This window comes from Plectrocnemia conspersa, unplaced genomic scaffold (assembly GCF_051122295.1).
Source record: "Plectrocnemia conspersa isolate PC_06_02 unplaced genomic scaffold, ASM5112229v1 ptg000001l, whole genome shotgun sequence".
In the NCBI taxonomy this organism is placed as follows: Eukaryota; Metazoa; Arthropoda; class Insecta; order Trichoptera; family Polycentropodidae; genus Plectrocnemia; species Plectrocnemia conspersa.
Genome location: NW_028277165.1, coordinates 3,353,833 through 3,381,211, shown reverse-complemented (window position 1 = coordinate 3,381,211; position 27,379 = coordinate 3,353,833). Strand labels below are relative to the sequence as shown.

At 31.1% G+C, this 27,379-nt stretch overlaps 1 protein-coding gene and 1 long non-coding RNA gene across 2 annotated transcripts in view; both read left to right on the top strand.

Moving 5' to 3' along the window:
* Nucleotides 1–27,379, top strand: part of LOC148238455 (uncharacterized) — a 516,616-nt gene that overhangs the window by 8,791 nt on the left and 480,446 nt on the right. The window lies entirely within an intron of this gene.
* On the top strand, nucleotides 22,667–26,117 carry LOC148238461 (uncharacterized). Its single transcript, XM_088184857.1, has one exon. It carries the CDS (start codon nucleotides 24,538–24,540, stop codon nucleotides 25,195–25,197), a length of 660 nt encoding a protein of 219 aa, XP_088040983.1. The 5' UTR covers nucleotides 22,667–24,537; the 3' UTR covers nucleotides 25,198–26,117.

Genomic DNA, 27,379 nt, shown 5'->3' with positions numbered 1-27,379 from the left:
ATATACATACAGCCTGAAAATATATACAGGCAAACAGTTGAATGTTGTTGGTTCTGTACCTACAAATGTAGTGATGGAACTGTGTCAACCGTTATTTAAAAAAGGTCATACTATATGCACAGACAACTGGTATACTAGTATTGATGTAGCTAATAAATTAATAACAGAAGACTCACACTTATTGGGAACTCTACGATCCAATCGAAGAAGTATCCCAAACGATGTCGCAAATGCGCAACTGAAAAAAGGAGAAATTGCTGCTAAACAAAATAAAAGAGGAATTAATATAGTAAAATGGAAAGATACCAGAGGTGTCATGCTTCTTTCCACCAAACACACACATGAATACTGTGACGTAAAATCTAGAAGAGGAATAATAAAACAAAAGCCAAAAATGGTAGAAGAATATAATAGAGGGAAATCGTCAGTAGACTTATCGGATCAAATGGCTGCATATTGTACCCCTTTACGAAAAACGGTTAAATGGTACCGGTAAAAATTGCAATCGAACTACTATTGAATACAGCTGTTGTAAATTCAAGATTGCTGTATATGGAGGTGACGAAAAATAAAATATCAATTGTCGAATTTAGACAGCAATTATTATTACATTTAACATGTAAAAATGATAATCAGGTATCTAAATCCCACCAAGTACCACCAGGAAGTACACGACACGAAATGCTACAAAAAGATGGCCCAGCAGCTAAAGTTCGTCGTTTTTGCGCTAGATGCTATAAACTAAATGTGACAATTAATGGACGAAAATATGCAAAAAATCGTACAAAACGGGTAACTACCTATTGTGGGAGATGCGAAAGCAATCCGCATTATTGCATACCCGTTTCAATGTCGACCATAAAAAAATGAAGAAAAATAATAATTCTATGTATGTACAATATGTAATTTATAAAATGTTATTCATTCAATTTTTATTGTGTTTATATGTTTTTTTTCTTATCTTTTTATTTTGAAATTGTATTATTACTATATGTATAATTTCAGTTACCAAAAGTTACCTTTCATAATTTGAAAATAAATATTTTTAGCCAATGATGATTTTTTTCAAACCTATATGCTTCAAAATATTATACAGTATTATTTGTTATATATATATACATAAATATTCCAATGAGTTCGATTAAAATAATAAAGTTTTAAATTTTCGTGTTTGGATATGTTCGGTGGAGGCCATGGTGGCCATATTGAAAAAAAAAGTAGCATCAATGTGGATGTTCTGTCTTGCTAATGTTTGGAAGAGGCCATGGTGGCCATACATGCATAAAAATCTAAGCGGGGAAGTGTGCGGCGGCTTCCCGGGAACATTTTACTTTTCAGTTTTTGCCGGCCATAGGTGGCCACCATGGCCCTGCGCGAACCTTAGGTGCCGGCCATAATGGCCACCATGGCAGTTAACGTGTTAAATGGTTCCTAGAAACGTAGGTTGAAGACCTCTTTTATATACAATGTAAAAAGTGACAGTTCAATTTATTTTTAAATAATAATAAGTTTTGATTACATTTTCATAAAAATACATTGTCATAGTTTATTGACTTGCAAACCTAGCAATCCCTCAATAAAAAAAATAGTAGTGGTATTTTTTTCTTTATAATATTCTAGTTATACTATACATATGCATGTATCAAAACCAATTCCCGTTCAAAAGTCAAAAAGTCAATATTATCATTATCAATCGAATAAAAAAGCACTAGAATTAACTGTATGTTTATTTATTCATGAATGCATACTATATTTTCTCATAATGTTCCAATGCTGAATTTTATCAGTTGATTTATGTCCCATTCAAATCTTAGTAACAGAACACTAAAATAATATAACACAAAAAGTGTGTATTTTGGCAATTTGAGAACAGCTTTCAACAACGTCCGTATAAAACAAATAAAACCATATATACCGGGCACTCAAGTCGAATTATTCGCCGAAGACTGATAATTGACTGTGACGGTCTCTTGTTACTTTTCCTCGATATTTTTTTCCTTTTGTCTTCTTGAGAGTGTGTGTGACACTGTGTAGAAAATCCTTCATTCTTTTCTGTGTTTGCGTATAGGCAAAAGCCCTCGAGCTCTGGGGGCTCCGAATAATCCGCCTGTCGGCGGGCGGGCCTCGACTTTATTGGACAAGTCGTAAAACTGACTATGTGCAATAGCATTTGAAAGGCTTTTCGGCAAAACGGCCACGCTATTAAGCGAAGCGCAATCAGCGGCACGCGAGCCGCATGTCGAAGAAACGACTTGAGTCCTTTTCGCCTCCAGGCAGAGAGCACGAGGATGCGATAAATTTTTACGATTTTCCCCGAAACGGGTTTTGAAAAGATACGAAAATTATAACGATTGCGCTGTTAAACAGAGCGTTAATGGATTTCCATTTTCTTCTTGCGAATTGGGTTAAAAATATATAATTACATTTCTTGTATAAAATTCGCAGCTTGATGTGGAAAAATCTAAACCGAACGAAAGACGCACCACACCATTCTTATTGTTCTCAACTCCCGTTAGTTAAATTTTAATATGTGTATTTTCCTTTATTCTTAATATGCAATTCAATTAAAATTGCTGAACCGTCTGTTGCCGATCCATGCTTTATTATTTACTGTGATAATTCCCTGGAACCTTGCCTTTACAAAGAGCGTCATTCAATACCCCAACATCAATTTTGTTAATAGCGTCTTCCCGTTTCAACTACAAGAGAATTTTTTTTTTCATAACTATATAAGCCGCAGGTGAAACTGTTTAAATAAAAGCGGCGCCGTTTGTAAAGCTGCCCATGCACGCTGTGTACTTTTGTCGTTCGGCTAAAATGTGTGTGCAGTTTAATTCCATTCCGCAAATTAGCGGCGCGTTCGTACGCGCCATATTTTCGAATCGAGGCAAGAGATAAACTTAATCCGGCCCTGGGTCAGGATTAAAGATAAAATACTGCTTTAAACGGGCAAATGCGATAAAAGTGTAATCGATGCAGCTTTGCTTTGTAAACTATAAAAATAGACATAAAAATAGGGCTGTCAGGTATAAAAAATCAATGGATGTCAAACTCTTACTTCGTTCAACAATAGAATAATGGAATATACTGTAAATCTGTTCAAAACAAAGAGCACTAAAACCGTCCAAAATTTGTGTTGACTCTGGAGAAGAAATGCTCTGAAGTAAGATCTATCTACTGTAGTTTTTCTGAAACCAAAATATCAATACCAAATTTTTTATATGTGTATTATTATTTTAAAAACGCATGTATGAGGTTTTATTATAGAATTTTTGGTCAAAAAGGTTGATAATTTACATAAGACATTGGGGGTACAGAAAGACCTGTTCGGACAACACGCGATTTTTTATTAAGTATTAATCCTTAGCCCATTAATCACAGGAAATAAAGTCATGGATCTATATTTATGGATATTATGTTTAATTAGTAGAATATCGTCGATCATAAGGTAGAAAAATATTCCCAGATTATTTACAAAATAAATAAAACCGTTAATAGAAATGAGTCAAAATGTTTAAAAATGTGATAATCTATAAGGAAAAATTTCCAATCCTAATTCGGTTGATTTTTAAACAGTTATTACTAGTAAAGTATAAGGTCCTCACTTATCATGGAACAATATCTCTCCAAGTCTGTTAACAACATCAGATGTTTTATGGTTATTTTTTATATATGATTATAATTTCCCTATACTATGATTCTGCTGTAAAAGTCTTACATAAGTTAGTAAACAATCGATGAATAATTTCATCAGAATCGTACTATATCGTAATAATAATCGTAATACTTAACCATTGTCATCTGGTATCGTAGAGAATATATTTATCATCGCAGGTAATGCTTCTTTTCAAAAATGGTTTCCTATTGTTTTAGAAACAAATGATGAATAGACATTGAAACCTTCTGTTTTTTTTTCTTTTTGATCAGTTCGTTTGATACCTATTTGACAATTTTTTATGACATACAGATGTCGTGAAATAATTGTAGAAGATATCTCTAAACCTGCTGCAAGTGTCCGAGTAGTTGTTTGTATATTGACTTTTTCTCATTTTTTCTTCATTTAATTTACATGGAGCTCATCGCCAATAAGAAATTTATCATACCAACAGTTAGAGCAGGGTTTCCCAAACTTTTTCAGCGACGGAACACTTGGCAAATCCGAAAATTTTGGCGGAACACTTATTTTTTAGGCTGGGTAATTCATAATAAAATAAAACATGTTATTAAAGAAATGTTATTAAATTTATTTAATAAACATAAAAATACAAATAAATAAAACTACTAATGACTGATGATTTTGGGTTCTTAAATAAGATTTTTTTTATATCAGGCACAATTTTGGTTAGTTGTATTTTCATATCTGCCGTGGCGTGGAGTCTATTTCTGTATTTTGTTTTTGTTGCAATATACTTAAAAAATCCCACTTCGCATAAATACGTCGTGGAAAACGGAAGTAAAAAAAACAGACCTTGGGGAACTCTTCAGTCAGACTCGCCCAGAAATCTTTTAATGGCTGATATTTTTGTTTCATATCGGAGTCATTAACTAAATTCTCATAATCCCTTAAGCCCACTGGTTTTACTGTCACGGAAAATGGATTCCGAACCCAGGAATCGTCCTTACTAGTTTTCGGAAAATATTCCGAAAGAGTTATTTTCAAGTAATATAGGTGTTCTAAAAATACTTGTGAAACTTTTTTATCTACTTGAAAATTCAATTCATTTAAACATTCATATCCAAGACAGGAAAACAATCAAAATTATTAGAGTCAACCGATAAAATCTGAAATTGTAATTTTTTATCAAAAGATTCAATTTTATCTCTCATATTAAAAATTATAATACTTTTTTCTTGTAATTATAAGTTAACATCATTTTACTTTGTAAAAATATTCGCCAAATATGCAGATGTATCAACCAGGAAGGATTTGTTAAAAAAATTATAAAATGATGTTGCAAAATATGTCGTGCTTTCAAGAAGACTAATAATTAATTTCGAAGTTCATATAGTCGTAATAGTACTTTTCCTCTGGATAGCCATCTCACTTCAGTTTGTAATAAAAGTGCTTCATGTTCACTATCCATTCCATCGCACAAAATTTTAAATAATCTGGATTGAAGTGGTCTAGATTTTACATAGTTTATCATTTTCACGGCTACTTCATAACATTTTTTAAATTTGTGGAAATTTTTTTAGTCAACAGTGCATGCCTATGCAAAATTCAGTGACTGCTTGTAGCATATCTAGTCACATAAATAAAATTCGTACAACAAGCACTAATATCGTGTGATTAATTAACAAAAAAAATATTGCTTAAATACGATCAAATTTTAAAGTTAAAAAAAACAACACCGACTTATAAAACTTTTCCTTCCAGATTTTATACACATCAATGTTGAATATTTAACACATATTTTCAAGCTTTTTTATCAGATTTATGAACAATTTTTATGTATTAGCAAGACTAACAATTTTTTTAATCTACTCTAAATTTTTGTGAAATATCTATTTAGGCTCCGCGGAACACCTATTTTGGATCCGCGGAACACCAGTGTTCCGCGGAACATAGTTTGGGAAACCATAAGTTAGAGCATTCAAATACCCGGCCAAATTCATGACCCGGTTCTTGGATATTTTTCCATTACTTAAGTTTTTGAAGATGCCGAAACGAAACGTGGTATAAAACTTGCATTGTGAAACAATATTATCGGATTGTTAAATATGGATTTCCTGTTCCTTTTTACTTAATCATAAAATACATTTTGCATATGGAGATAATTTCATATGGAAAAATTAAATATTATATTGAAATTAAAATAACCGAATACCCGTCAAAACGCGATACGCGCAAGTAACCGTGTACCCGGTTTCGGTTCTACCCGGGTCGGAAGCTCTACTTACATATATAATAATGCCAAATCCCAAGTTGCTATTTCTCGTGGTCTGCGTTGCATTATGTTTCAGTTTGGATTCATACAAAAAAGGATACGTAACCCTTTGTTGACAGAAAAATAAATAAATAAACCAGATCTGACTGTAAATGTTAAAAACATAAAGAGCACAACAATTCTTGTTGAATAAATAAAAAATACAGTTATTTAATATAAACGCCTTGTTCCAATCACAGTCCGTTTCCAAATGAGTAAAAATCTGATACTTGATATGAAGCAACCTAATAAACATATTTAAAATCGTGGTTATCAATCTTTTTAACGACTTTTTAATAGCAGGATTTATATAACTACAATTTATATTAATAATTCCACGAAACTCTAATTAAATTTTATCTCTCAGTAAAAATTATTTGTAAATATTAAATTTGTCATCAATTATTAATATATTCCATACTTCGAAATTTTCGACCAGCAAATCATATTTAATTATAAGGTTTCTTTCTCGGTAATTTCCGCCTAGTCTGCGATTAATTTCCCTCAAGTGACGCTTTCACCTCTAGCGGAATTTCACATATGTCATCAAAGCAGACCTTTGACATATGACGCGTTCGTTACCTACTATAATCTCAAATGACACGTATTTGCTCACAATCGCCCACATTTTTGTATAGAGCGACCTCTTAGTCATCATTGTTTCTGTTGTCGATTGAACTTTAGCAATTGGAAGTGTACCTGAGTCAAACAATAAAACAATACAGCGCAGTTTTTGCTAACGAAACAATGGCGCCCGGGACGAAGAATAAATTCTTTGTTTAGCATAATAGGCAATCTACGCACTTTTTGCATCGCACTTTTTTCCATCCAAACCAATTCTATCGTGTCTTACTGATTTAATACATACCGTCAATAAATTAGCAGCGCTCGTGGGAGACATTTGCAATTATCGACAGTTCAATTTTTTATGACTGCCGACCCAAAAAAAAAACTTTTTTAACGATCGATGTTCGCTGAGGCAATAATTAAAGAACTTTTTTTATTTTCAATTATGAGCGTGAAATTGCCGAAAAATTTGCAATGAAAACTTTAATTATGTAGTTATGACTTCGATGAAATGGCTTTAAATCATGTGGATACCATATTTTGGCTTTTTAATTTAATTTAATTTAATTTAATTTAATGGCATACTAAAACTTAAATTCCAGAACTTCAAAGCTTTCGGCAAATTAAAGGCGAATTTAACATGCTTTATCTCTCGACGCCCTTAATGTCACCGTCTTCGAAAGGCATAAGAAGTTAATGCACGTGGGTAGAAGTAGACGAAAACCGTGTTTCTGGTCCACTAGCGCCTGCTGACATAATTTTTGATATATTTTTTGTGGATATATTTTTTTCTCAGAATGCTTTTAGTGCTAACAGATCCTTTCCATTACAACAGTATGTATTATACACCTTTAAAAAATTAAAAAGTGTGATATAAACAAATAAAATAACAAATTTAGTAGGCGTTCTTACTACTATGGCGACAGCACGATTTTATTGCTTTTGACGTCGATTTTTGTCTTATAAATATATTTTTCGTTCAATTCTTCCTCACTGTAATAAAATGGTAATTATTTAATTATTATTTTTTAGATTAAATTAAAACCATCGTGGCAAACAGGTTACCCCAATGTGCCACGATGGTCGAAAACAAATTTTAAATTTACAAAACAAAAAAACGTATATATACATAAATAGAACAATACTTAAAAATAATAAACATAACAAAAAATCATAAAATATCAAAATTAAATGATATATAATAGTCGAAATTTTACGGCAAAAGCAATAAAATTGTGCCGTCACCGTCGTCGTGTGAACGATCGGTGATAGATCTGTATTAATTATTTTTTTCCTTCATTAATTAAAAAATAATCTGCGGTTCGATCGATAGTAATTCGCTATCGATTTTAAAAGTAACTGTGCATTATTTTGCCATAAAGATGAGATCATTTTTTTTAAATATTCGTTGATTAGTTTTTCCTGCAATTATTTTTAGTAGGTTATACTTAAATATACTTAAAAATTATATTAGCGTATATTAAAATATAGTATGACATATTTGGTGATAAATATTTTTTTAAATAAAAACTAAATCTTTTGTATAAAACTTTTTTTTTACAAATGACTTTTTTATGGTATATAAATTTATAATATAATCTGATTTAAGTAACTGTATAAGCTAATCGTTTTAATGTAAATGTAAATATAATATGGTTAATCTAAATATCTATTGCATGAGACAAACATATTTTTATTTATGGGCGAAAAATTGACCACCCACAAAGCACGAGTACATTTACATTTTAGAACAATCAGATGATCTTTGTTTGCTGCTTTTATTTTATTTTTTTGCGTAACATAATTATATGCAATATCTTACTAGAATTATATTCTATAGCTATTTTGTTTTTATTGCTTCGTACAGTGAGTGTGTGTTATCAGTAAGGTTATATTTTCAGTGAAATCAATAAATCATATTCATTTTCAGTAGATATATATTTCTACTAGCGAATATCGAATTTAGCTGATAACGCTGCTCTAAATTTCTATTTAACTCAATTTGCCAGTTGCAAAACGTCCATTTACTGTTCAAACCCAAACCTAACCTAAACGAATTAACCAAATACAAATTAACTTAAGTTTTTGTTTGGTTTAACTTAATTTATTTTAAATATTGTAGTATTTAGTTGAACGATGTGATGTGAAAATACGTATAAAAAATAATGCACAAATGCAGTTTTACTGATATTGAGCAGTGAAATTGTAGAGCAATTGTTGTTTACATTTTAATTGTCTGAGTTAGAGAAATTGTATTTTTACTAGTGAAAATATATCTTCACTGGTAATACATATTAACTGTAACATATATAAATTTATGTGACGGTTTTCAATTTGTCAATATTTTTAGTATGTATAAATTATTTTATTAACAAATTGTAAGTAAACAATTTAAAATCACTATAATTTCTCATTCAGGTTAATAAATCATGCGGAATACATTAATTCTAATATAATATTATTCTTTAATTAATTAAATATTTTTAATTTTATAACTAATTAAGCCACAAAAATTTGGTTAATGCTGGTTTAGCACACGTTGTAATTAAAATAATATTAACTAAATTATTCAACTTTTTTTTTATGAATATTTGTATGTATGTTTATGTTTATATTCCTTGGAATTATAATAAAAAGTCACGTATCTGTTCATTCAAATTTCTGATGAGTAAACTTTTACTCATCAATAAAAGTATCATGAATACCTTAATATAATTCGTATTTCAATACATGATATCGCGTATACATTCCTCATAAATTTAATACGAAATGATATAAATTATATTAACATTCGATACGCCCATAATTACGAGTATGTATTATATTATCACAGTTGTGCGATTGGTATGTACCATGTACAATATAATATACAATGCATTGACATATGTATGTTATAATAAAATAAATATTGGTATGAATTATGAACGTTAGTATTGAGCAATTTCTAAGACATCGATATAGTATTTGGGTCTTGAGAGGAACAATGATAAATCAGCAATCTGTGTTAAAAATGTGTTTTTGTGTGTTATGTAACAATACAAATTATTATTCAGAATAGTGATGTTGTTTTAAATTTATTTTTTCGATTTGTGATACGAATTATCACCAATAAAACGTTATATAACAAGAAAAATGGAAATTTCGAGACAGTGTAGTTATTTTAATATTATGTTTAACTTGAAGAGGATCGGAATTGGTTTTTGGGATATTTTAAGGCCAAAGCACTTTGGCGAAGCTTTCAATAACCTCAATTCATTTCTGAATTAAATGGTAATATTTGCTCATAGCTTATAATATGAAAACGAATATATAAATGCTTGAAACATCAAACCTCGCAATGAAGTAAATATAATATATAATATTTGTTATATTTTAAAATATTATTTATTTAATATGTATAGTACATTTCCTTATGCTATTTACGTGCTGAGGTAAATATTCAAAGTTTGTATATAAATGTTTTTTTTTTATTTATCATACCCATCAAGTTTTTTTTTATCAAATTTACCAAGACTCGAAATTCAACACTCATGTTGTTTTGATGTTTATCGTAGTAGTACGTATTTATTTATTTATATAACCAATTCGTTGAAATTCAATTTGCTAGAATATGTCGAAATAAACTGTACGCTTTACGTTGAATAGATTTTCGCATACGTAATGTAAATTCACTAAAATTATACAATCCTTTCATATATTAAAATTTCCATTGTATCTGTATAAAATCCCGTCCATTGGGCCATACATAATGTATCAGGTCTGAATAATTGATCCAATATACGTTCTGCATTGCCCAATTAACAATTGTAATTAAATTTAATTGAGTTGAATAATTGGGCCCAGAACAAACCGCGCTTTGCAGTTATCACGATTGAATTACACAATTACTATTCAGTTTTGCTGTTTATTATAATTTCCGATTACTTTTTATGCCCTGATTGCGTAAAATACCACACGAACGTCGTGAATACTAATAATACTCATAATACTCATAGGTATATAATACTAAAAATGAGCCTAAATAAAAAGATTTTATAGAGCTTATTTATTTTACAATATTATATCTGTTATTTTTTCATTTAGATATTTTCAATGATAAGTGAGACTGAGAAAGCAGTCTGGGAAATATAATGTATGATTCATATTATGGATTACTTTTTTTGGGACCTCTTCTATTTTTACTAAAATCAGGTTTAATACTTTGAAGATCAGAATTTTTTTGTGATTTCGGCTTTGAAAATTTTTAGTTGGATTTTCCATGCTGATTCATAAGCTTCTGATGACACTAAATATCAAAATCAGATCATTGAATGTGACGCTAGTGTGTCACCATCATATTTAAATATAAAGCCATCTTCTTGGTTAAATTTAATTCAGTTGCATATTTTAAAGTTGCTGTTCTTCTGAAACTAGTTTGCAAATAAAATCGACTAGTTTGCAAATAAAATCGTCAACTTCTTCTCTTGCAGTTATTTCATTTGTTACTTATCATGGATATTGAAATTTCACTTCAGGCATTACCAATATTTTAATAGCTTTGTATTCGGAAAAGAGAAAAAATATTTTAATGTTTTCATTATTGTCACATAGCGGAGAAATGGTACAATTTTAACAAACAATAAAATATTTAATGCTAGGTTATTATTAAATTTTCGGTATTTTTCTAGCTCTTGCATAAAATTATACCGAAGCTAGTCGAGGTTTATATTATATAAAACGGGTAGCAGTGATTTGAAAGTATTATTTAGAGTTCTAGGATTAAGACTGCATGTTTGCTGTAGAAAATTAAATAATGAATTCTCGATATCGCGTAAAATTTAAACTGTAGTCCCGCAGGGTAGTTTGCTCGGTCCGTCCCTCTTTATTATTTATACTAATGAATTTTTTTTTAAATACTGGCTTATTAATGTACGTTGACGATACTTCTGTCGTAACTAGTTCTTATTGTCTTGAGTTACAAAAATCTTTGCAAAATATTTTTATAAATTGAGAATTAAAATAAATCAAGAGCCACACTTTTTGCTTAATTAATAATTTTATAAAATATATTGAGAGCCTCTAAATTGATTAATTGATTAAAAAATCCACAATAGTCGAATAATATATAATTCACGTGTAAAATAAATTAACGAGATATATTTATAATAGCAACAATCATTGTTTCTTTTTAAAATTAATTTCTCGGTATTTTTTAGAAAAAAATAGCAAATCGAGATTTATTTCTTGATATATTTACTAATTTATCGAATTTGCATAGAGCCTTTTTTCATATTTGTACGAATATTTTTAAATGTTTTATAATCGTGTCATAAGAAAGGGTGGGTCCATGCTAGATGTTTGAAAATATGTATGATTTCTTTGAAAAACTACTCTAATAGGGCTTTTATTTGCTTTGTTGATCTAAAAATTACAGGAATAATCAGAGTAGAGAAAACCACTAGAAATCGGCAGGTTGTAATATTGTATGGATGTTTTTTAATCGGGGGGTTGTAATAATGCATGGGGTATACAAATCAACATGTCCTAGGTGACCTTTTTTCCCACCAGTATCCGTAACGAACAGAAATTTCCAAGATCCAAACAGCAAAAGGTTTTTAAGGCCCCCGAAATGTTTGCCAAAATAATCACTCGCGGACTAAGAGAAGATGAATGGCGCTAATTTAACAAATATTGCCAGTTTTTTTAACCTCAGTATTAGCTGATTATACCATATTTATTATTATTAAAAATTTAGTGTTTTTTATAATATACAATATTTTTTTATTAATTTAATATCAATTTCTGTGTCAATAAGTATAAAAATATCTTCTTCATTTTTCCTATTATAAATGGTTTTATTAATTTAATTTAGTCGTATAAAAGCAAGCTTTGGTACAACCCGTTTCGTCCGAGCTCACCGACATATATTTATACATATATATATATATATATATATATATATATATATATATATATATATATATATATATATATATATATATATATATATATATATATATATAATATAATAAGATGACATTTTGACATTCTCTAATCCCCCATCCGGGCCTGGACTACAATAAAAACTCGGTTGGGGAACTTGTCCTCTCCAGCTGCCGACTCTGCCAAGTTCCGTTAATAATTCCCGACAATAACCTGCTCGCGTTTGCGAAATTTCCCCAAAATGCTCCAGAAAAGACGCTTCCTGAAATTCGCGATAAATAAAAGTATATGCTATATCTGCAAAAATGATCAGTACATATAGAATTATAGTTTCAATGAATCTATCATGAATTTATTGCTATACCTAATGCATAATTGAATCATTTACTTTTGAAACCATTTTTATTTTAACAATATACACCATGAAATGTTAAGAGGATAAGTAGCTCTGTTGTAAAAATCCATTCTTGGAAGGACAATAAATTGGTAAAGTCTTACAGTCGTAATCAAGCCGCGTACTTTTATCGCGCCAGTAATAAAACAAATAAAGAGAGTCTAGCGAAAAAAATAAAACAAACACTCTCAATGTTTGTTCGTAGATCCCCGATTCGATCCAGCTGGATTTTCGATCATTCTACAAACAAACAAAGCAAACAGCCCAGGTACGATAATAGCTCGCTTATTTACACCGTGGCCGAACATCTAATCGAGCCAATCTAATCTAAATATCCGACGACGTCGAGCGAGCCTAATCGCCATTAGATATTTTTTTGTTTGTTGACTCGGTAACAAAAAAAAATAGTGATTGTTGTGGTGAACCTCTCATCTCCCATCATCGATAATGACAACTTTGCATCGCCCGGAGGGAGCTTAGAAGTCTGATATTATTTAAAATATAAAAATATAAGTGTGAAAAATGTATATGTCTGAATCGGACGCTTGAGTTAAATTTGCGAGTCTTCCTTCTTCTTTGTCTGGGTGTCATATATTATATTATGATCCTAATAAGAGACGTTAGGGTCTATCTTAACATCCGAATACCCTCCTTTTTAAAAGCTAGTTTCAATATAATTAAAAAGTCTAATTCAAACAATGTCGCATTGGGGTTTTTCTATACGACTTTTGAAACTTATGAGGAAAATATTTGAATGAGTTTTTGTAGTAATTGATGGCTTTTGAAAGTCTGCGTAGCAATTGTGCAATTTTGGATGTTCTGTTTTTTCTAATATATCATATTAAGGCAAACCATTGTCGTTTAATTATATATAAACGCTATTATTGAAGACTTCACATATTTATTTTTTGTATTATATTCCATTTTGCGTTCATTTCATTGAAAATTGTGATGCAATTTTCAAATATTTTTTTAATTTCTAATACGAATAACCCGGATTTCATATTACACTGTGAAAATTATCCTTATTTCACACTCTTATAAGTACATATGTATATAGTATAAAAAGTGCAATCAATAGCTAATAAAAGTCAAGAGCCCACTTAACATTTTTTTGTAATTTTACGTCTGAGACATATCCATTTATATATTTTAAAAAACATACATTTTTTCAGTAATATTATAATATGTATGTATATGAGATAAAAATTTACGCCCACACAAAATATAACGCCCCTCAAAATGATTACATAAAGACAATTTATTCCATCTGCTTAACGAGGTTAATTAGCAACACCTTTCTGTTACGAAACAGAGATTAAGATTTGAAAAAAACAGGGGCTTACCCGATTTGCCAAACGAGAATAGATATAAAAAGAGACAATAACGGAATTCGTGGATGTGTCGTTTGATAAAATAAAAAAAATAACAAGTTGACCAACTTAAATCTAGAATGTCACTTGACAGACGAAAAGATTGTCGAATGTCATAGCGGCTTTAGAACGCATAAATCAGTTTCGAGTTTAATGCTTAAGTAATCTGTCGGGATTTAAAACGGTTCGAATTAAGGTCCGGAGCGGTCGCCCGCGGCTGATCCGGCCCTGGGAAAAGTTTCGCCGAACTTTGAGAGTATTCATTTGAGTTTGGAGAACTTTTAGATTTGATAGATAGTCGGGAGCCGTCCATGCCTTATTATTTGTTCGGGCGATGATGCATAAGTTTAGAGACCTTTCCTTTCCTTTAGGGGTCTGGTTAAAATTAGGGTCGCAGTTTTCGTGGGATAGTTAGCGTAAACTAAGTTGGATACAAATATATAATTACGTAGAGAGTAGAACCATTAAAATAAAAAAAATGTATACATCAAATTTTATGTCAAATAAAAATTGATGATTGATTTTTTTAAACCAGTTATATAATGTTAAACATTTATTTGGCGCAGTTAATTTGTATTTAATTATTCAGCTTATGATAAAAACCTCACTACGATGCTTAATAAATTTATTTATTTAGCCTTTAACTAATTTTATAATATAAAAAAGTGGATGATTGATTATTTTCTTCGCAACCCCCCCCCCCCCTGCTTGGAAAAATCCTGACTAGGCCACTGGTGCAGATGGCTGACGTTGAAAAACAATATTCTTATGCGCCGGGTAGAACGTATTGTTTATCGCGCGTCCTTTCCAAACATAGAGTAGTTTTAGTGGTACTTATTAGTGTGCTATTAGGTGATCTGTGCAATATTCGCAATTATTAAAGCAATTATCTGATCACGAAATCTTTCTTTCATTTTTTTGTAAATATCGTGTGTGTGGCTCGACTTTCGATATGGATTAATCTCCGTTATCGTTTGTTTAAAATGACCACTAGAATGACTCGGTAAAGCGCTAAAATTCTATCGCTTATCCTTTCCAAACAAAGAGTATTTTTAGCGATACTTATTATGCGGATATGCCATTATGTGGTCCGTCAAATATTTTCAATAAATGTTTGGTAACAAGACCTCTTTTCCATTGTTGTGAAAATACGGTGACAGAGTGACATCTAACTTATAACAAATTATTCAGGTGTCTGAAATCCCTATAGTACTATTTAATCATCATTATATTATATATTTTTTTCTTAATTAAAATGGGAATTTATAAATATTATAATAATTAATAGACGAGTCTTATCTTTTGATAAAAAGTACGCTCTTTCAAGAAGCGGGAAAGCCATATTTTGAGCAATAAAAAAATAGTTCTTTAATTTTGTTACTGTATTTTATCTATTAAAAATGTTAAATAGTTAATATATATAGTTAATGTTAAGGTAAATAAGTATATAGCTACGCATACTTACATTTGATTTTTGTTTTGATTAGGCCTTAATGTTATTATTAGATTAACGGATTAGCTGCTGACAGCTCACTGACTGGTTTTTGTCCATGGACCAGCATTTGAATAGCACTGGACTAAAGGCTTATTGTCAATTCACCAATTTGGAAAAAATTCAGTTTGATTGTCCCAAAGTACGTTATACTGTTATAGTGTGAACGAGCGGTCATAAAATAGCATTTTATCGACAAAATGTCTGCAATTTATTTATTGTGATATGTAACCAGTTGCTCCAATTTAAATAGTAGTTTTTTAAAAATAATATCAAGTTGGAAATGTTAAAAATGTTGTCGATCTATGTACTATTCTTAACGACATATTATTTTCGTGCGTTTTCGATACTGGTTGTTACATGCTATTAAAGGTAGTTGCACCTGCTTATTTGCGCGGTACGAAAAATGTTGAGATACACTCGTTATAAATAAGAATTTTTAAGTAGTTTTAGCTAGATTTAACTTTCCAACATGTTTTTTATATACCGTTCATATATATTTATAGAAAGTATGGTTATAAGTCAAAGTAAAATGAAATATTTATGGTTATCTGCATGTTTTAGCATATTTTTTTTGCTAAAAATATATTTATTTATAAAATAATTCCTTTTCATAAAATTCCGGTCAGAATGACCATATTTTTTCTATTGTATTTTACTACTTATACTTGAAACGCAAGTCATGGATTTTTTCTTTTAAATAAGTAAACGCTCCATCAACTTTACAACAATCCAGACATGAGCAAGTCGAACGTACACAATGAAACCACAGGTTTTGAACTGCTTTACTGAAAATACCTGGTCAGGTAAATATGATAAAAGGTTCGATAATGCAGCACTAATAATATAAAACTTCTGCGAATCCGTAAGGTATATATTTTGCTATTCTCACTGAGAAAAGGAAGGATTCTGAAAGGAAATAAAGTTTTATTTGCAGCATTGTCTATTTCGATTGAACGTTCTTAGAATTTTTTTATATCATGTGTACAAACATAAATAATATATTTTAATCTGTTGAGAGATTTTATATTAAAGGCATATTTTGCATATCAATACGTCGATGCCGGGAAAGAGGCGGAACATTTTTAGCGATAAAATATTTATTACACGAATAACACATTGTATATAATAAATAATTTTAAATAAATTATCTTATAGATGATTGAAATATAGAAAAATGCGTATAAATAGCACAATTTACCTAATTATTTTTTATGGTATAAAACAGGCAAATTATTTTATTAAATTAGTCAATTTGGTCTGCGATTAAAACTAAAAGTCACACGTGTGGCTAAAAAGTTAAAACACCTTCGTATTGTTTGTTGTCGCTTGAATACATATTTATTCAGTGCAAAAACGGTGAAATGTATTACAATATTGTATCGGAAAAGACAATGGTCTATTTTGGACTCTCGTCAAACATTGTCTTCCTGGCTGTGAGGTCAATTTAATTAAATTTAATTGTGTTATTAAACCACAATGGGGCAAAATCAACAACCGTTGTTTGCCAATAAAAATTGCTTTGAGCGAACAATAACGAAACGTGAAAGTTGAAATAAGTGCCTTTATAATAGTTTTTTTACGACATCGATAATTTAAATTAAAATCTAATCAAATTTATATTACAACAATGTTTTTTTTCTAATTTATTTTTAATATAAGAAACAGGTTTTACTTATGTTTAACTCAAGTCAAGATAAGAAATCGTGATTATAAATATATTTTAGTATAAAAAAATAATGCTTGAAAATTTAGATTTAGCTACGCGATTAAGAATTTGGGTTATAAGAAATCTTCCTTTTCAAATATTTCACAATAACTCTTAACTATTGTTTACACACTGCTTACATTTAAAGACGGACGTCGATGAAATATTCATTGATTTCATCAATTTGATCACAAAGGTCTTCAGGGGAAAGTGCATTAATAAAAACGAAATATGTAGTTAATTTAAAATTATTTACATAATAAACCTGTTTTAATATTATATTAAATTTATAATGGAATACAAGTTTTAATTTATTTCCTAGTAAAGTGTTTAAAAGATTAAAATCGAGTTGCTATCTCAATAGGTTCAAGGGTTAAAATTTTGATCTCATAAAATAATTACCGAGGGATTGAAATTTTCTTACTATAGTGCATATTTTTTATCTATAAAATTATTAAGTTTCCACTACTCAATAATAACATTTATACTGTGATTTTTTGATTATATTTTATACTTAAAAATTATATTTCACTGATTTTAGACGGGTGTCTCACTATTTAGTTGTATGTGCTGAATGTGTTTCGCTTGTCCTGTTGTAATGCATGTTGCATGTTAAATGTTGTAGAAAATGCTATCTTTTTTTGGCAATATTTATATTTTGAAGCAATGACAATGTATTTATGTTATTTAAAAGGTTTCTTCACACATGTAACACACTTAAGTTGTAAAATAGGATATTTGGGCAACATAATCCGAGAATCTTTTACAGTAGCGTTCCATAAATTGACTGAAAAATATAAGATAAGCGCTGGATAGATAGGAGAAACCCGTTTTGGTTTAGGATATCCTTAAATGAACCGATCAAAGCGTAAAAGCTTTGTTCAGAATTTTTCATGAGTCATGACAAGTCTGAACGTCTAATGAGGGTTGACCACCTCTGGTCCATTGAATCGATCCAGCGAAAGGGGTTATGAAAAAACGTTGAATTGTCGACACTCGGTGGTCCATAATGAGTTTTGACAGGACTTCCGGCGCTCGAGTCGAGTTCCGTGTTTTATTCACGGTGCGCCAGTACAGTATTGTTGTTCGAAAAAAGGCATTTGCATATTGAAATAATGAACCCGCACAACGCGCCATTGTCTCCGACAAAACGCGTTTTGCCCCCCCCCGGACAACGACTAACTTTTCAATTCGGTCATTATTGTGCACCGAGACTAATTAACGGTGAATCTGGAAAGAGAGAATTGAAATCGCCACTCCACAGTCGAGCAGATTGCATAATGTGGAATGATCAATTTTTGGGGCAATTATGCCTTTGATAGTACTAGAGAGTTGATTGCGCCATTGCTCCACTCCACCTGATGCCAAGATTCCCTCTTGAAATCGAATGGGAATTCCTGCATCGTCGATGGTTTAAGTGGTGTTTTCCTATTCCTCACTATACATATGTATTGGCGATAAATGGGAGATACACCTATGGTTAGAAATATGCAGTTAAAATATATTTTCCTAACCTATAATTATATAATTGATGTAGTACTATAACTTTAAAAGGAACCAAATACGAGCGTTAACTATATGCCAAGTCGCATAAAAGCTCGTTCGGGGGCCCGGTCAATATACCGTAATACTCGTTTTTTATTAAAAAAAATAATTAAAAATTGTTTTTAAATGTAAATTAAACTTCTAAACACTTTTTGCATGCGTCATTTTTCAGTAGGATTTAATTTTGCAAAGTTAAGCTACATTGTATTTTTACATTGGCCGCCATTTTGTAAAAAAAAATTATATATTTTTTTCATACAAAACGTATAGTTCTATATGACACTAAAAATTTAACTTTTAATCTTTAAAACCAAACAGTTAAGAGCGTTAACTCTTCTGAAAGTCTCAAAATGGCTCGTATGGGGGTCCGATCGAACTGATACATCGCTTGTTTTGAAGCAAAAACCTATTTTTTTTATATTTTATTTGGATGTAGTTTAGGCTTCTAAGCGTTTCATGTATAGCAATCTTTATGTTAAAATTTAAACCTACTGAGTTACGAGTGTTTAAATTTTTATACTTGTCGCCATTTTGCAAAAAAATGACACATTGGATTTTGCTAACAAACATATACAGGATGCTTCAGAATTCTATACTGTCACAAAAATTCAACTTTAAATATGTATAAATAAGCTCACACTGACCTTAAATATATTGCAAGTCTTATGAGCGTATGTATGGCGGGTCGATCGACTCATAACACTAAACGTGTTTTGGAAAAAATACTTTGTTTTTTTAATTTTTTTAAACGGTAACGTAAGAACATTCGAAAGCTCTATTTCGTATCAAAAAAAAAATTGTATTTGATTTTAACAATTTCAGTTTTTACATAATATATCAGGTAGCTTATGGTAGATTTCTGTTTTATCGTATTTCTGCGAATATATTTAAGGGCTTATCGCACGGTGGATATGCGTATACTTTTTTATAGATTACCGCAAGAATTTCCAGATCATTAAATTGCCTCTTGAAGACATAGAAATTCAAACAGACAATGATTTTAAATATAATTTCTTGAATAAATAATAATAGGTACGAGTTAACCCTTTCTATGCTACAAATAAATATAAAAAAATGTGATATTAATTTAGATACCAAGCAATTAATTTAGGTACCAACAGAGATAATTTAAATTTAGTTAGCAATGAAAAATATGCCAGGCTTTGATTGCTAAAGATTTGTTCTAGTTGAAAGAAATATATTTATTGATGAGGCAACTATTCAATATTTGGAAAAACATTCATACAAACATTTTATAAAAAGCAAACCAGTCTATTTTATTTTTTATTATAAATGTAAATTACTTTACCCAAATTACCCAATAACTTATATAGAAAAAGTTTGATTTTAGTGAATCAGTTGTATTAAACTTTTCCATGTATTGCAATAATTTATTTACGTTCAGGACTACGAGAACTGTTTTTATATCCAGAGAGTCATTTTAATATCGATTATTCAGACTTTTCGTAATTCATTGAGCGAGACTGCCTTAAACCTGGACCTGTCAAAAATAAACTGGGATAAATTTTGAAGAACCACTCATTTGGTTTGATGAATCTGTACAGAAAAAAATGTATTTGCTAGTTCCTTTGCACCTAAAGTGCTTTGTAAATTTTCACAATTTGTGAAAGTGTGTTTCGTAGCTAATTATTGTCTATTTATTTTAGCGAGCTGTGTACCTGTGTATTCCTCGTATTTTTGTTTTAGTTATTCTGATAATAATTTCTTATCTAATTTAATATGAAGACATTTATATTTAACAAATATATATGCACTCAAAATTAAATCAACATCAACGGAAAGCGGTAAAATATTCTTAACGGTTTAATTTCTTCGCTGTGATTTTATCGATAAAAAACTGTACTAGGCAATATCTTCATGTTAGATTAACCTTTAAAGCGTAGCATAGATTTTTTTATAATCTTTGTTATTCAAGCTATATTATTGTGTTAAGGACTTTACATACTATTGCATGAACACACACTCCATGTTTTATATTTATACTATTTTTAGATAAATATTTTGCATAACAGATTGAATTGTAATGCCTTGGGCAGTATATCCGTACGTAATATTAATAATGCTATTAATCTTTCCCGTGTTAAATAACTTCATTCTTAGATAATGTCGGTCAAGTTTATAAGCATGCAAACATGATGAAAAAAAAGCTTTTTAATATTGATTTTATTAAACGCGGTCTGTGGGCCATAAAGCGAACGGGCCCGATTTTATAACGCAGATGCAATTAAGTTTTTGCCGTGGCGTTTTAATGAAATTTATATCTTAATCTTGATGGGAATATAATGAGCAAAAAATACACGAACGAGATATCTTAAAAGTGGATGCTGTTCGAGCATCTCTAAAAAATAACTTAAAAAAACCCATTCAAAAATCTCAAAAGTCTTTTTTGCAAATAGGCAAATCATTTCCGATTTAGCCTATCCACGATAAGATCCCAAAATGATCTAGCATGAACATAAATATATAACATATTCTAGGAGTAATGTGAAATTAATGGCGGCTGCATCGTAGCTAATGTCGTTTTGATGATGACAACCTTTTATTAGCTTTAATTGCACACGAGCATAGCATAGCGTAGCTTTGATATATAGAGACATAATGTAGTAGCTACAAGCTATAGATGTATTTGAATACGTCGAAAATGACGTTTTAAACGTTCATTCTGTGAATGCGTAATTTTAACGATTTTCGAACGACCTCTTCCTATTTATATTCTGGATTACAGTTACAATTTAAACATAATTTAATGCTGTATTTCCTAAGAATTGTAGATATTTTATGTATTGTTATTACAACAAACAATTCATATCATACAAATTTACGCATAAAAAATAAATTATTAGTTCACATATCACGTAGGTAATAACTTGTATTTGATCGTATAAAATTTTATAGTAAATTCATGACTAATATCGACTTTTAGCCTCAACCTCTAACCTTAATATTTTGCCATAGAAAGGTTTATAATTCAGCGATATAATATAAATGTAATTAAAATGAAGGTTATTTATATTTACTGATAACTTTAGCAATTGTTTTTTATACAATATTTATAAGTTGAAAATTAATTCATTATCAGAAATATTTCTTAAAACTATAGGAATTTCACTGTAAAATATAATTTAATATTTTTTTAATTACTATTTTATCAATTTGAATTTATTAGTATATTTATTATTCTATTTTTTCGTTACGAGTTACTAAATATATACGTAAAGATTGTAATCAATCAGCATACAAGGTTTAAAAGCTTATCAGTACCAAACTGGTTAATTGAAATTTTGCAATGCTACCTGCTTGGGGTCTGGGTTTTTTTCTTCTATATGGACACTTTGGCTTATCTATATGACTAGTAAGTCTTATCTTCGATCAATAGACGTGAAAGGTGCGATTTATGCGAGATCAAAACTCGTCAAAGTCGCGCGCTTATCCTAACGGGAAAATTCTTAATGGAATTTGCTTTTCCTCTTTGTATTTGCTCGAGACAAAATTTATACGAAACGCGACCCGAAAATTTTACGCGATAACATTTTTTTATTTACACAAGTCTTCTTCGTTCAAAAATGACAAAAATGGAAAATCCCAAAGATTGTTACAAAAAAACTACGTATAAGCAAAGAGCGTTTCAGGTACATGGGGAATATGATATATTCATTTTCGCAAATATATCCTTTCGTTGTATTTTATTTTCATTTAAATCGTACTTGTATTGAGGAAAGTTAAAAATGTAAATATCTAAGTAGTACGTCATCTGTTAACAAACAAAGTTAAAATAAAAAAATATAAACTGTTTTAAATAAAACGTAATATTTCAAGGAAAAATGTAATATAATGTTATAAGTATGCAAATATATTAAATACTAAATTACATATATTAAATCATTACTAAAGATGCCGCGCAACGCAAAAAATTAAAAATCTATTTTCCCCCGAAAAAAATTATATATAATAGAACACATTTTTAGTTACATTTCCAATATAAATTAACTATTCTACGCTTCATTTTTACATAAGCATAAAGGTTATCTACTGCTCCATAGGTATTATTATAATAAATTATAATTGTTGCATCGTCTGCGAGTTAAATATAAGTTTTGTTAGTCAATCACTTGAGAATATTGTAAATAGTCAACTAAAAATAAACCTTGAAGAGCACCAGTAGATAATTTAAAGGCGCTATTTTTTAAAATATACATAATCTCCAAATTAGTAAGAATTAATACATTATTAAATTTATTTAATTAACATTCTCCACAAATTTTCCCAAAATTATTTATGCAACTGCAATTAAATTATCAATGTAAGTCCCCACCTAATATTTTTTACAAATATATTCATAAAAATCATTTTTGCTAAAGCAATACGCGTAACGTAAACATAGTTTGATATTCATAAAAATGTTTGAAAATTAAAAATATTGTTTGCTACAAAACTAATATGGTTGATAATATTTTAAAACACAAAAATTAAATAAAATAATTTGTGAAACATCGTAATACAAAGAAATGTAAGTTTTTCAAGGTGGACACCTTTAATTTACCACTACTGTATCTCACTCAAATTCTTCTATTTCGCAAAACCCATTTAGAGTGGTGTATCGAAAAAAGACAAGACATTCCTATTGAACAGTCCGACAGTATTGTTTCACAATGCAATTTTTATGACACATATCGTTTCTGCATCCTAAAACATTTGCCGCTTAACAAAAAAATAAATAAGAATGAGTATTTGCTTAAAATACACACGACATACAGTCTTGATCGCTTGTTATCCATCGGTTATGGATATCTCTCTAGCAAGAGTTGTGAACAGATTTTTTTTAATACTCCAATGCAATTTTTATATCAATTACACAGAATAAATTATTTGATTAGGTAATTAATATTTAATATTGATTTAGAAGTGACAAAAAATATTTATTTTTTACTTATGTATATACATAAAGAGCAAATTCTGCTTGAACAATTAGGTGCTTCATAAATAGAAGATTATAAAATTTTATAATCCGCGAGAGTTGACAATGATCGGAACTTCATAAAGTTTCTGTTAATCTTTTGACTCATAGTAGAAACACATTTTTGCTGTCAACAATATATTGGGGCGGGTGAACCCTTTCGCGTGTTTTTACGATAAGTAAATTCATATATTAAAATTATCCCACGCTCACAGACAAAATCTTAACAAGAGGTTCTGAAATATTTCTTTGTCATTTGTTTCCATCTTACTTTGGTTTCATCACCAAATTGAATCTTTAAAATACGAAAATCAAAATTTTAAAATTATAACATACGTACAATATATTATAATATGAATTTCCAGATGTGTATAAATGAACAGAGTACTTAAATGATATAAATAGCAAATATAAAAATTGTAGTTTTAAGTGAAAAAATATTTGTCGGTTTGCAACCCCTGGATTTGTGCGATTGCCCCGGCGTCCGCCAGATGTCTCTGCGCGTCGTGCGCGCGCCGTCTCTCGCCACAGCTGATTCCGTGACGTAAGCGCTGCAGTGCTCGGCCGTCACTGCGCTCGCGGCCCGTGTCGCGTTCGGACGTGTCTTTTCGTGCGCGCGCCATGTCGCTGTAGCATGGCTCTAGCCGCTGAGCGGTTCCAGCCGCAGGCGGCGGTGTACGCCGCTCTGCCGGCCACCCCGCCGCGGCCCACCAAGGCCTGGCCCAGGCCCGACAAGGACTACTCGATACCGCTGCACGTGGACTGCAGCGTGGAGTACGAGCTCCCCGAGTGCGCCAAGCCGCCCCAGGGAGTCAAAGTGGAACCTCTGCTGATGATACACCCGGCGCACTTCCGGAGGCTCGACAGCCTCAGGCGCTGCCCCTTCGTCAACAACCTCCCGGCGGCGTCGGCGTTCGAGCTGCCTCCTCCGCCGCCTCCTGCGGTCGCCCCCAGGGGAAGGCGACCCAACTGGCCGCCCGCCGCCTGCTGCAGGACCCTAGGATCCTGCGCCTTGCCGACGGTCGCGCCGCAGTTCGCTCCCAAGGAGGGCGACACCTTAGAGAACAGCTCCTTCGGCAAGTGCGCGCCCAGGCAGCGCAGCCACCCCAGGCACAGGACTCACCCCTACGCCCCGGAGACGGGCCTATCCGTCGACGTGCAAAACTCCAACGTGCAAAACTGTGATAAGACTTTCGACGCGCTACAGGGTAACCCGCTCGTTTCGCCCTATCGCGCCAAGACTTTCGCCCAAGACGCCGTCTATCAAAACTATCCGATCGTCATGTACAAATAGTAATCGTAAAAAGCGCGACGGCACATACATATATAAAACATTCTAACGTATAGTTACTCGAAACGTACGGTGAAACCTCGACCGCTCTTTTTTGCTGTAAATCAGCTCGATTCAGTTTGTTGTGTTTTTAAAATGTAATGTGCTATTTTTCAATTCAAAAAGTGATAGGATTTAAAAATAAAAATCTTCCACATATTCACCAATGCCTTGATCGTCGCTTGTAGACAATTTTCTACCCGTATCATGTTCAAATTCGAGTTTAATTCGAGCGGAACTCATTTATTAAACTATACGGTGTTTATGAAGTGTATATTTTGTAATTATTTCATTTATATTATATTATTATATCGTATGCAAAATTTGCATCGATAGATTGAGGTTTCGCCGTATGTAATATAAAAACGCTCGCTAGTCCTATTCGTTTCGTACCTATATTATAAAATACAATACAATACAACCCAACCCAACCCATTCGAAGGACCGACTGACCGCTACCGCGGTTCGCTTCTTAGGATTTTAACCTTTTATTTGTTCATTATTGTTTAAAACATTGTGTATTTGTAACATAGTTATCGACCAACGATTTCTATATTATATATCTAGATGCCATTCGTTCGGGAGTTCAGTTTGTGTGTGTGTATATATATTATATACATATGTGTATATCTATGATGAAGGTGAAAATGATGAAAAAAATGATAAAAAATTATATTTATACATGTAAGTTATTTTTAGTAGTGAGCCCCCGCAGTCGCGCGGCGGGGGCGAGAACCGATCAAAATGTAAACTATTATTTTTCGACTTAAAAATTAGAAGATTATACGCTTATTGTTGACTTACACTTGTTGTATGCGAATATATTGTATTAAAAAGTTTGCGAGTATTGCCAAATACATACCAAAAATTATTATTACACGGAACAGTGGTTTTATTTTGCATCATCTATATTACGAAACCCCCCGCAGATACGAGTGATAATCATAAAAACGCAAATGTGATCTTGTGCCAAAAATAAAATGTGTCGGTGTGCTTGATAAAAAGTGATTGATAAAATAAGCGTCTCTTATGTATGCGTATTGAAATGCGCTTATAAAACGAATCGACTGTGTCAAAAAACATGTTTTTTCAACAACTTAAAAAATAAATAAAACGTGTGCGTATTATGGGCGAAGTTTGCCGATAACGATATGTATTCACATATAATATATTATACGCATAAAATTTACGTGTTTGTGTGAAAACCAATTTATTTGTAAAGCTGACACTATTCATGTGTGATTGAACAGTGACGCCATTTTTTATTATTCTCGGCGACGACAAAAAATGTGTACGTGTTTCAAAAATAAAACATGAAAAGCTTTTTACCGACTCGTATAAGTAAAGGTCGTCATATTTTATATTATACTCGAGAGCCAATCGTGGGTACTTCAAAGGTCAACGCGTTAAAAAGAAGATTCATAGATTTTTTATGCATTCATAAAAAAAAGAACGAGCGCTAATGGCCGCTTTTGCATCCATACGATAAATTCAGCTTTTGTGTTCGAAACGGCTCACCTTTGAATCTCAAATTTCTTAGGGTCTCTATTTTATTTTGACCTTCTGCGGCTTCAAATATCGCAAGTGACCGCTTAACCTCGGATAAATTATTCCAGACAATAAATTGCATAATTAAATAGCGACTCTCCGAACGCACTGTAGCTAATCCGATCCGTCTCGCGCAATCGCGGAACGTCAATATGTGGAGTAATTATTATTTTTTATTTATGTAATAATTACGGAGAAACTCGCTTATCGCAAATTAGCATTCGAAAAGCAAACATGACGCGGTTAAAAACGTTATCGTGCGACTTTTATAAATTATTTATTTTTTCTAATAAAAAAAATAAACTCTCTTTATGACTGTTGGTCGTTAAGCGAAAATATTCGCGCGTTGAAAATAACTCGATGGCCTCGTTAAAATTCTAAAAAAGCACATAGAAATGTAAATACGCAAGCGCCTTTCGTTGAATCAGTTGCTCTTTCTTTAATTTATGTATTTATATACAGAACGCATCTGACTAAATGGTTTTTATTCGCCACTAATATTTTTTTATCTCAAACAGTCGTTTCTGTATCAAAAAATCTTGTGCAATAGTAACTAAATTCGTTTATAATTGCCGTAGCGTATTTTTTCCGTCATTGT